Genomic DNA, 13,325 nt, shown 5'->3' with positions numbered 1-13,325 from the left:
TTGAGGTGGATTTCAATAAATGCTAGTGACAGCAATGACAAAATAAAAAAGCTGTCTTCAGTATATGATTATATTCTGACTACAGAGGCCTGCTGATATACATGTAGTGCTAAACCATGTGTATGTAACCTGCAGCAGTGTCTACGGATATACTGCTAAATTACAGTGGTCTGTATTGATACACAGCTGAACTGTAGCATTCTGTACAAATGTACAGCTATCCCTAGCACTCTCTACTAATACACTACAGTGGTCTGTAATGATACACAGCTAAACTGTAGCATTCTGTACTAATGTACAGCTACCTCTAGCACTCTGTACCGACACACTACAGTGGTCTGTATTGATACGCAGCTAAACTGTAGCATTCTGTACTAATGTACAGCTACCTCTAGCACTCTGTACCGACACACTACAGTGGTCTGTATTGATACGCAGCTAAACTGTAGCATTCTGTACTAATGTACAGCTACCTCTAGCACTCTGCACAGATATAATGCTTAATTACAGCAATCTTTACTGATGAAAAATGTACTTCTAACTCTAGCAGTAAGTCTGTGCTGATACGCAGCTAAATTGTAGCACTCTGAACTGACAAACCGCTAGCTCCTGCAGTTTACTACTGAAAAAATGTAAAACTGTTACTGTATATATTGCTAACTCTAGTGGTTCCCATTGATATACTGCAAAACTACAGCAGTTTGTACTGATAAACTGTAGCATTCTTTATTGATACATCTCTAAACTGCAGCAATTGTACTGATAAACTGCTAAACTGCAGCGGTTTGTCCTGATACACTGCTAAACTACAGCAGGATGTACTGATAAACTGCTAAACTACAGCATTCTTTATTGATACACTGCTAAACTACAGCAGTATGCACAGACTCTGTAACAGATTACCCACAAGTGAATCCTGTTGTCATTTTTGACAAAAGGTGGACCATATTAATATGTTATTGAGTTTGTCAATGTAAGTAGTTTTCACATGCTATAAAATTGTACAGAATACTTATTTAAACAGTCCCAAATAATTGTCTTTAATACTGATTGTTAAAAAATATAATTTTGTGGAAATAAAATTTTTTACTTTTTTTTGTTTTGCACCACTGTAAACATAGGTAAACACATGCACACATCCAAAAAACATCTGCAAGTATGCACACACATAGACATACATTATCTTTGAGAATTTCTTGGTAGGAACATATCGATCAGGATCAGAATATACCAATTATCTGAAGAATACATGTATGTTTAGAATACAGTGTGAAGAAGACCTCAAGCTGCCTCAGGAACAATCAGACCATCACATCAGTCCTGATATCCACCTCTCCTGTGTAACACATCAGTCCTGATATCCACCTCTCCTGTGTAACACATCAGTCCTGATGTCCACCTCGCCTGTGTAACACATCAGTCCTGATGTCCACCTCGCCTGTATAACACATCTGTCCTGATGTCCACCTCGCCTGTATAATGTATCAGTCCTGATGTCCACCTCGCCTGTGTAACACATCAGTCCTGATGTCCACCTCGCCTGTATAACACATCTGTCCTGATGTCCACCTCGCCTGTATAATGTATCAGTCCTGATGCTCCCTCGCCTGTGTAACAAATCAGTCCTGATGTTCACCTCTCCTGTGTAACATATCAGTCCTGATGTCCACCTCTCCTGTGTAACATATCAGTCCTGATGTCCACCTCGCCTGTGTAACACATCTGTCTTGATGTCCACATCTCCTGTGTAATACATGAATCCTGATGTCCACTTCTTCGGTGTAACACATCAGTCATGATGTCCACCTCGCCTGTGTAACACATCAGTCCTGATGTCCACCTCGCCTGTATAACACATCAGTCCTCGATCCCACATCCCCTGTTTTAACACATCTGCCCTGGAGTCCTCTTCCCTTGTAACACACCAGTCCTTGAGCACACCTCCCCTTCCTAACGTACTGCAATTACAATTTTTGAGATCTGTTGACAATGCTCAACGACTACACTTTGTGACCAATCCGTAGACTGTCTGCAGTGATGATCCTTGAAACCATTAAGTAAACACAGGTAATTTCACTTGTGACTATCCAGGAGGAAGGAAGGGTATCCCACATCAAACTATCTGTGGTAAGTGAGACTATTGGACCTTGAGGCTACCCTGTAGGCTATCCCCAGCAGCTATGTAGAGATGATCCTGTAGACTGTCTTCATTGCCTATCTGTTCGAAACTTATCCTAGAAAGGCGTGCAGGTTGTCATCACTATATCCTATATCTTTAGCTAATCTGAAAAAATTAATTTAAATTTGGTTGAAGCAGTATCAGTGTCAGTCATATCAATGTCAGTTATATTACAATACAGTTTCAATATTAAATATTCTCTGCTTAGTATTACTAACAGTAATCTATGTGTCACTGCCAGTAAGAAAGTCTGTTACAGTATGAACAGTGTTAATATGAATTATTCTGACAAAATTGCCAGTAGGAGTGTCTTTTACAGTATAAACAGTGTTAATATGAATTATTCTGACAAAATTGCCAGTAGGAGTGTCTTTTACAGTATAAACAGTGTTAATATGAATTATTCTGACAAAATTGCCAGTAGGAGTGTCTTTTACAGTATAAACAGTGTTAATATGAATTATCTGACTAAATGGATTAAAATGGATCAAAAGATGTTTGCTTTGGGACATACCTCATTGTACCAATAAACTCACTGAAAATACAGCTCTAACTGAATTCTGATCAATATTATGTGTGTTAGCAATGCTTCCTCGAGTCATGTCACTATAGTCTCACTGGATTTATCCTCATACATATGAGCAGAAGTTCAGGAAAAAAGTAAACAGTTATTTTTCTTTCCCCCTCTGTACATGTTTTGTGATGAAGTCATTACATAAAGACATGACTACTCAGATCATTCCAAATATTTCTTGTAAGAGCATTAGTTACCCATAGACATTTAATTTTGTAACAGCAAACCAAAGCTGTGAGTGTGTGTGTTTATTTTCATCTTGTTTACTTTTTGCAATACATATATCAGAACTTTGGGAAATACTAGGGTAACATTAGACCATACTATTGAGTTCAAGACTTAATTTCCATTAAAATGTGGGAAAGCTCTTGTTATGTACTTTTAACATGACTGGGTTAGAAAATGGCTGTTATATACTTACTGTATTACTGTTTTTGTAAATGGAGTAGGGCCACAGGCACATATAAGGGTATCAGATTTCCCTTCTGGAGCTGGACTAAATATTTTCATGAGATCTGGTCTGATTCGTCCCTGAGGTCCTGTCCAATTTTCATCTGGCTCTGATAGTACATACTGTACTGTAAACCTACAGAAAAAAGCATGATTGAGTTACCTCCCTTTGATGATTAAATGAAACAAAACCTTACCCTCCTACACATCACTATCCCCTACATCACATAAGTGTTGCCTTCTACAAACTAGTGTTCTCCTTAAACAACAATGCTCCCTACTACACATCACTATCCCCTACATCACATAAGTGTTGCCTTCTACAAACCAGTGTTCTCCTTACACAACAATGCTCCCTGCTACACATCACAGTCCTCTCCTAAATGTCAGTGTTGTCTTCTACACATAAGTGTCACCTCCTGCACATCAGTATCCCCTACATCACATAAGTGTCACCTTCTACAAACCAGTGTTCTCCTTACGCAAAGTGCTCCCTACTACACATCACAGTCCTCTCCTACACATAAGTGTCACCTCCTACACATAAGAGTCACCTCCTATACATTAGTGTCACCTCCTATACATTAGTGTCACTTCCTACACATCAGTGTCACCTACACATAAGTGTCACCTAATACACATCAGTGTCACCTCCTACACATAAGTGTCACCTCCTACACATCAGTGTCACCTCCTACACATAAGTGTCACCTCCTACACATAAGAGTCACCTCCTATACATTAGTGTCACCTCCTATACATTAGTGTCACTTCCTACACATCAGTGTCACCTACACATAAATGTCACCTCCTACACATCAGTGTCACCTCCTACACATAAGTGTCACCTCCTACACATCAGTGTCACCTCCTACACATAAGTGTCACCTCCTACACATAAGTGTCACTTCCTACACAAGAGTGTCACCTCCTACACATGAGTGTCACTTCCTAAACATGAGTGTCACCTCCTACACATAAGTGTCATATCCTACACATGAGTGTCACCTCCTACACAAGAATGTCACCTCCTACACATTAGTAGTGTCACCTCCTACACAAGAGTGTCACCTTCTACACATGAGTGTCACCTCGTACACATGAGTGTCACCTCCTACACAAGTGTGTCACCTCCTACACATAAGTGTCACCTCCTACATATCAGTGTCAACTCCTACATATGAGTGTCACCTCCTACACATCAGTGTCACCTCCTACACATAAGTGTCACTTCCTACACATAAGTGTTACTTTCTACACATCAGTGTCACCTCCTACGTCACCTCCTACACATTAGTGTCACCTCCTACACATGAGTGTCGCCTCCTACACATGAGTGTCACCTCCTACACAAGTGTGTCACCTCCTACACATAAGTGTCACCTCCTACATATCAGTGTCAACTCCTACATATGAGTGTCACCTCCTACACATCAGTGTCACCTCCTACACCTAAGTGTCACTTCCTACACATAAGTGTTACTTTCTACACATCAGTGTCACATCCTACATCACCTCCTACACATGAGTGTCACCTCCTACACATGAGTGTCACCTCCTACACATAAGTGTCACCTACTCCACAAGAGTGTCACCTCCTACACATAAGTGTCACCTCCTACACAAGAGTGCCACCTCCTACACATCACTGTCCTGTCCCACACCAGAGATTTACCCTTTGAGATTAGACTGTCCCCTTCAACACATCAGACTTTCCCTTCTTGATGAGAGTTTGTCCTGTCCCACAAGCCACAGTTTCCTTCCATGATTATAGTCTCTTGCCTCCCATACATGTAACCATCCCTCTTTGTTGAAAATCTGTCCCCTCTCACATATCAGACTTTCCCTCTCTGCTCAGATTCTGTCCCATCCCATACCAGAGACTTTCCCTCCTTGACAGTATGTCCTCTACTAAACATGAGACTTTCCTTCCTTGACAGTCTGTCCTCTACTATACATGGGACTTTTGCTCCTTGAGAATTTGTCACCTCCCACACATCAGAGAGTCTGTCCCCTCCTATACATCAGACATTCCCTCCTTGAGAGTCTGTCTCCTCCCATACATCAGACTTTCCCTCCTTGAGAGTTTGTCTCCTCCCACACATCAGAGAGTCTGTCCCCTCTTATACATCAGACATTCCCTCCTTGAGAGTCTGTCTCCTCCTATACATCAGACATTCCCTCCTTGAGAGTCTGTCCCCTCCTAAACATGGGACTTTTGCTCCTTGAGAGTTTGTCGCCTCCCACACATCAAATAGTCTGTCTCCTCCCATACACCAGACTTTCCCTCCTTAAGAGTTTGTCTCCTCCCACACATCAGAGAGTCTATCCCCTCCTATACATCAGACATTCCCTCCTTGAGAGTCTGTCTCCTCCCATACATCAGACTTTCCCTCCTTGAGAGTCTGTCTCCTCCCACACATCAGAGAGTCTGTCCCCTCCTATACATCAGATAATCCCTCCTTGAGAGTCTGTCCCCTCCTAAACATGGGACTTTTGCTCCTTGAGAGTTTGTCGCCTCCCACACATCAAATAGTCTGTCTCCTCCCATACACCAGACTTTCCCTCCTTAAGAGTTTGTCTCCTCCCACACATCAGAGAGTCTGTCCCCTCCTATACATCAGACATTCCCTCCTTGAGAGTCTGTCTCCTCCCATACATCAGACTTTCCCTCCTTGAGAGTTTGTCTCCTCCCACACATCAGAGAGTCTGTCCCCTCTTATACATCAGACATTCCCTCCTTGAGAGTCTGTCCCCTCCTAAACATGGGACTTTTGCTCCTTGAGAGTTTGTCGCCTCCCACACATCAAATAGTCTGTCTCCTCCCATACACCAGACTTTCCCTCCTTAAGAGTTTGTCTCCTCCCACACATCAGAGAGTCTGTCCCCTCCTATACATCAGACATTCCCTCCTTGAGAGTCTGTCTCCTCCCATACATCAGACTTTCCCTCCTTGAGAGTTTGTCTCCTCCCACACATCAGAGAGTCTGTCCCCTCTTATACATCAGACATTCCCTCCTTGAGAGTCTGTCTCCTCCCATACATCAGACTTTCCCTCCTTGAGAGTTTGTCTCCTCCCACACATCAGATTCTGTCCCCTCCTATACATCAGATAATCCCTCCTTGAGAGTCTGTCCCCTCCTAAACATGGGACTTTTGCTCCTTGAGAGTTTGTCGCCTCCCACACATCAAATAGTCTGTCTCCTCCCATACACCAGACTTTCCCTCCTTAAGAGTTTGTCTCCTCCCACACATCAGAGAGTCTGTCCCCTCCTATACATCAGACATTCCCTCCTTGAGAGTCTGTCTCCTCCCATACATCAGACTTTCCCTCCTTGAGAGTTTGTCTCCTCCCACACATCAGAGAGTCTGTCCCCTCTTATACATCAGACATTCCCTCCTTGAGAGTCTGTCTCCTCCCATACATCAGACTTTCCCTCCTTGAGAGTTTGTCTCCTCCCACACATCAGAGAGTCTGTCCCCTCCTATACATCAGATAATCCCTCCTTGAGAGTCTGTCCCCTCCTAAACATGGGACTTTTGCTCCTTGAGAGTTTGTCGCCTCCCACACATCAAATAGTCTGTCTCCTCCCATACACCAGACTTTCCCTCCCTAAGAGTTTGTCTCCTCCCACACATCAGAGAGTCTGTCCCCTCCTATACATCAGACATTCCCTCCTTGAGAGTCTGTCTCCTCCCATACATCAGACTTTCCCTCCTTGAGAGTCTGTCTCCTCCCACACATCAAATAGTCTGTCTCCTCCCATACACCAGACTTTCGCTCCTTGAGAGTCTGTCTCCTCCCACACATCAAATAGTCTGTCTCCTCCCATACACCAGACTTTCGCTCCTTGAGAGTTTGTCGCCTCCCACACATCAAATAGTCTGTCTCCTCCCATACACCAGACTTTCGCTCCTTGAGAGTTTGTCTCCTCCCACACATCAGAGAGTCTGTTCCCTCCCATACATCAAACATTCCCTCCTTGAGAATCTATCTCCTCCCAAACATCACTTTCCTTCTTGATGAGAGTGTGTCCCCTTTCACACATCAGACTTTCCCTACCTGACAAGATATGTGCCCTCCCACACACTCTCCCTCCCTAACTATGTACTTACTAGCTAGTCACTACTTACCATTCATGCTGGTCTGATAAGCTGTCTAGATGTTCCCTCCATAATATATCAGCTTCAGTTTTATTGAAAAACATTAATTTTACTTTCCTGGGGAAAAAGATAAAACATTTCTCAGTAAGATGATGACATATTTACAAAAAGAATCTTTTTACTCTCCTCTCATTTAATGAAGAGTGGGACATGAAAAATTGCTCATGTCCAGCCCAGTCTCATTTCATCCCACATCAATAACATTTCGCTAATGATTTCACTTGTTTAAGACTTTTTATCACAGTTCACATGAGGCCCATGAGGGGTAAAGTAACCTTACCTAATATTATTCTGTGATAAACAGTGGTTGATGAGGCCCACGAGGGGGTAAAGTAGCCTTACCTACAATTATTCTGTGATAAACAGTGGTTGATGAGGCCCACGAGGGGGTAAAGTAACCTTACCTACTATTATTCTGTGATAAACAATGGTTGATGAGATCCTAAAAATAGTACCTACTATTACTATGTTTGAAACAATGGTTGATGAGGCCCACAAGGGTTACAGTAACCTTACCTACAATTATTCTGTGATAAACAGTGGTTGACGAGGCCCACGAGGGGGTAAAGTAACCTTACCTACTATTATTCTGTGATAAACAGTGGTTGATGAGGCTAACCATAGGAGTAAAGCCTGTTCCTGCAGCATACATGACGAGATCACCCTGTCCTGCTAGTCGACTTTCACGAAAGTCACCATCATACTGACTGACTTCTATAGTGTCACCTAAAACAAAGCACATCAATGTTGGGTAGTCTAACAAGGCTTCTACAGTCTCACTGAAATCATGATTAAATCTTTCTTACAATGGCAAAATTGCAGGTTCTGATGCAAATCTTACCTGGTTTTAACGAGTCTATCCATGGAGTGAAGACGCCATCTTTATAAATCTTTATCATTAGGTAGAATACTTTGCCCTGTGACAGTCGATGATCAGTGATCTTTGAATCAAGTGCTGGTTGGACAAGTGTGTAACTGCGGACCACCATCACATCTAATAGTACAATCAATTATACAATAATCCACTTATCAAAACAGTTATACATGTATTTAAACATTAACTCAGTCAATAAAACAATAACTCATTCAATAAAACAATAACTCATTCAATAAAACAATAACTCATTCAATAAAACAATAACTCATTGAAAGAAACAATAACTCATTCAATAAAACAATAACTCATTCAATAAAACAATAACTCATTCAAAGAAACAATAACTCATTGAAAGAAACATTAACTCAGTCAATAAAACAATAACTCCGTCAATAAAACAATAACTCATTCAATGAAACAATAACTCATTCAAAGAAACAATAACTCATTCAAAGAAACAATAACTCATTCAAAGAAACAATAACTCATTCAATAAAACAATAACTCATTCAATAAAACAATAACTCATTGAAAGAAACAATAACTCATTGAAAGAAACATTAACTCAGTCAATAAAACAATAACTCATTCAATGAAACAATAACTGAGTCAATAAAACAATAACTGAGTCAATTAAACAATAACTCGGTCAATAAAACAATAACTCCGTCAATTAAACAATAACTCTGTCAATAAAACAATAACTCTGTCAATTAAACAATAACTTGGTCAATAAAACAATAACTGAGTCAATAAAACAATAACTGAGTCAATAAAACAATACCTCAGTAAATGAAACAATAACTCTGTCAATAAAACAATAACTCATTCAATGAAACAATAACTGAGTCAATAAAACAATAACTCATTCATTGAAACAATAACTTGGTCAATAAAACAATAACTCATTCAATGAAACAATAACTAAGTCAATTAAACAATAACTCGGTCAATGAAACAATAACTCTGTCAATGAAACAACAACTTGGTCAATAAAAAAGATTACACAGGTACCATTTACACATATAAAATGTACACAATACTCACCCTCCACTTGATGACGTATATGTACATGATAACCTACAGGTACACACATACTGGTACCCTGAGGCAGACTAACACAAAGAAGTTTGGTGTCATGGTTTACAGGAACAACAGATTCCACACAGCAGCATCTATACTTCAAACCTAAGAATTAAATAAATCATCTTTGAAAAGTTGAAATTCATTACCAGGTTTCTTGAAATTCAAGGGACCATGAAAAATATTTTCACTCATCCAAATTTCGACTCAAACAGAGTGTCCAAATAAAGTTTGAGATATCAGTTTTCTGATGTTGATTACAGTGCATCCTACAATTGCATGGTACTCTATGGTACAAACTGTAATTGAACTTTTTATATGAAATGGCAGTAAATTAACAGAAACAAATAGATTTCCACTTTCTCCTTTTATTGTTTATTCAATAAGATAAGAAAACATGTAATAACAATACCAATCTACTATATTTGTACTCACTTCACTCAATCCAGTACACACACCTAAATTATATGTTTTATGGAATATAAATAAAACAAAACTGAAATTTGTATATGAAAAAATATATATTTACACACCTACAACTGAAAGATTGAAGGAGTGTGTACCTTGGTCATTTATAGGTGTGTATACCTGTCATTTGTAGGTGTGTATACCTTTGTCATTTATAGGTGTGTATACCTTTGTCATTTATAGGTGTGTGTGTATACCTTTGTCATTTGTAGGTGTGTATACCTTTGTCATTTATAGGTGTGTATACCTTTGTCATTTATAGGTGTGTATACCTTTGTCATTTATAGGTGTGTGTATACCTTTGTCATTTGTAGGTGTGTATACCTTTGTCATTTATAGGTGTGTATACCTTTGTCATTTATAGGTGTGTATACCTTTGTCATTTATAGGTGTGTATACCTTTGTCATTTATAGGTGTGTATACCTTTGTCATTTGTAGGTGTGTACTTTTGTCATTTGTAGGTGTGTATACCTTTGTCATTTATAGGTGTGTATACCTTTGTCATTTATAGGTGTGTATACCTTTGTCATTTATAGGTGTGTATACCTTTGTCATTTATAGGTGTGTATACCTTTGTCATTTGTAGGTGTGTATACCTTTGTCATTTATAGGTGTGTGTATACCTTTGTCATTTGTAGGTGTGTATACCTTTGTCATTTGTAGGTGTGTATACCTTTGTCATTTATAGGTGTGTATACCTTTGTCATTTATAGGTGTGTATACCTTTGTCATTTGTAGGTGTGTATACCTTTGTCATTTGTAGGTGTGTATACCTTTGTCATTTGTAGGTGTGTATACCTTTGTCATTTGTAGGTGTGTGTACCTTTGTCATTTGTAGGTGTGTGTACCTTTGTCATTTATAGGTGTGTGTACCATTGTCATTTGTAGGTTTGTATACCTTTGTCATTTGTAGGTGTGTATACCTTTGTCATTTGTAGGTGTGTATACCTTTGTCATTTATAGGTGTGTGTATACCTTTGTCATTTGTAGGTGTGTATACCTTTGTCATTTATAGGTGTGCATACCCTTGTCATTTATAGGTGTGTATACCTTTGTCATTTGTAGGTGTGTATACCTTTGTCATTTGTAGGTGTATATACCTTTGTCATTTGTAGGTGTGTATACCTTTGTCATTTGTAGGTGTGTATACCTTTGTCATTTATAGGTGTGTATACCTGTCATTTGTAGGTGTGTATACCTATGTGATTTGTAGGTGTGTATACCTTTGTCATTTATAGGTGTGTATACCTGTCATTTCGTAGGTGTGTATACCTTTGTCATTTATAGGTGTGTATACCTTTGTCATTTGTAGGTGTGTATACCTGTTATTGGTAGGTGTGTATACCTTTGTCATTTGTAGGTGTGTATACCTGTCATTTGTAGGTGTGTATACCTTTGTCATTTATAGGTGTGTATACTTTGTCATTTAAAGGTGTGTATACCTATGTCATTTATAGGTGTGTATACCTATGTCATTTGTAGGTGTGTATACCTTTGTCATTTATAGGTGTGTATACCTTTGTCATTTATAGGTGTGTATACTTTGTCATTTAAAGGTGTGTATACCTATGTCATTTGTAGGTGTGTATACCTTTGTCATTTATAGGTGTGTATACTTTGTCATTTAAAGGTGTGTATACCTATGTCATTTATAGGTGTGTATACCTATGTCATTTGTAGGTGTGTATACCTTTGTCATTTATAGGTGTATATACCTTTGTCATTTGTAGGTGTATAGGTGTTATGGGCCTCCAAGAACTTGCCAAGCCCTCGCCACTGTTGGCCAGGTGTCTGTTTCTGTAACACCAAATCTGTCTTCCCTGTCTGACTTTGTACCTTCACTGTCAACATACAAATAATGCAATTAAAACTAGTACGAGTCACACATAGTTCATTAGAGTCGTTATCAATATAAAGTTGTTGATAACTGATCAACACCTGAAATTTTCTGCAGTCTTAACCACAAATTACATGAAAGCATCCACCATTTGAAATATGTTATAAGTAGTATTATGATCGTAACTATCAGATGATGATGACATTGCTCATCATCCGTCAACAAATATGCTGTTATGATCTTCATTCAATCTCTATTAAAAAAGCCTTCTGTTTTTTGTTTCACTCTGTAATGCTGACAGACTTATGATAACCAAATCAATCTTGTGTTACCATGACATATTGTGTGGCTATGTTGACAATGTACCAACAATACTGATTAGACAGAGGTTATATAACAAGTGACTCTTTTACATTTTATTTCTTTCACTCGAGTTTTTTATTCTTCAAAAGTTACAGAAAACATGCTTTGATAGAAATCAATATGAAAATTATTACACAAACATCTATTAACTACTTATTGTATGTTTTTATTTCTTGGAAGGCATGAAGCGACCTCCAGTCAAAGTTCACCGTGTCAGCAAATCAAAATGCTTTTATGCTTTATACCATGTGTTGTTATAAATGTCTGTATTATAGACAGACATCTAGACACAGTATTTTCTAAGAATTATACAAAAAGATGAATGAACATCAGCGACAAACAACGTTTTAACTTGGTAGTACATGTCTTCCACGATTTTAAGCTAGATTACTACATCACACAGAAAACAGATATATCTAAGTCCTTCACACAGAATACAGATATATCTATATCTTCAACACAGAAAACATATATATCTAAGTCCTTCACACAGAAAACATATATATCTACACACAGAAAACATATATCTAAGTCCTTCACACAGAAAACATATATATCTAAGTCCTTCACACAGAAAACATATATATCTAAGTCCTTCACACAGAAAACATATATATCTAAGTCCTTCACACAGAAAACAGATATATCTAAGTCCTTCACACAGAAAACCTTCACACAGAAAACATATATATCTAAGTCCTTCACACAGAAAACATATATATCTAAGTCCTTCACACAGAAAACATATATATCTAAGTCCTTCACACAGAAAACATATATATCTAAGTCCTTCACACAGAAAACATATATATCTAAGTCCTTCACACAGAAAACATATATATCTAAGTCCTTCACACAGAAAACAGATATATCTAAGTCCTTCCCGACATATATATCTAAGTCCTTCCCGACAGAAAACATATATATCTAAGTCCTTCACACAGAAAACATATATATCTAAGTCCTTCACACAGAAAACATATATATCTAAGTCCTTCACACAGAAAACATATATATCTAACTCTTACACACAGAAAACATATATATCTAAGTCCTTCACACAGAAAACATATATATCTAAGTCCTTCACACAGAAAACAGATATATCTTAGTCCTTCACACAGAAAACATATATATCTAAGTCCTTCACACAGAAAACATATATATCTAAGTCCTTCACACAGAAAACATATATATCTAAGTCCTTCACACAGAAAACATATATATCTAAGTCCTTCACACAGAAAACATATATATCTAAGTCCTTCACACAGAAAACATATATATCTAAGTCCTTCACACAGAAAACATATATATCTAAGTCCTTCA

General features: G+C 38.4%; 1 protein-coding gene across 1 annotated transcript; it reads right to left on the bottom strand.

The window, feature by feature from the left end:
• Positions 1 to 353: 353 nt before the first annotated feature.
• On the bottom strand, positions 354 to 11,637 carry LOC132555881 (cytochrome b5 reductase 4-like; the record flags this gene model as incomplete). The annotated part of the gene is made up of 7 exons (XM_060220248.1): positions 354 to 2,284; positions 3,175 to 3,339; positions 7,338 to 7,424; positions 7,946 to 8,093; positions 8,209 to 8,361; positions 9,292 to 9,432; positions 11,512 to 11,637. Coding segments are annotated over 7 exons (875 nt in total), but the record flags the coding sequence as incomplete, so codon positions are not given.
• Positions 11,638 to 13,325: the final 1,688 nt, after the last annotated feature.

The sequence above is a fragment of the Ylistrum balloti genome, unplaced genomic scaffold (genome assembly GCF_031769215.1).
Source record: "Ylistrum balloti isolate Yb309-2 unplaced genomic scaffold, AGI_CSIRO_Ybal_v1 Utg370522, whole genome shotgun sequence".
NCBI lineage: Eukaryota > Metazoa > Mollusca > Bivalvia > Pectinida > Pectinidae > Ylistrum > Ylistrum balloti.
Note: the sequence above shows the minus strand (reverse complement) of the source record. Positions and strands in the feature narration are given on the sequence as shown.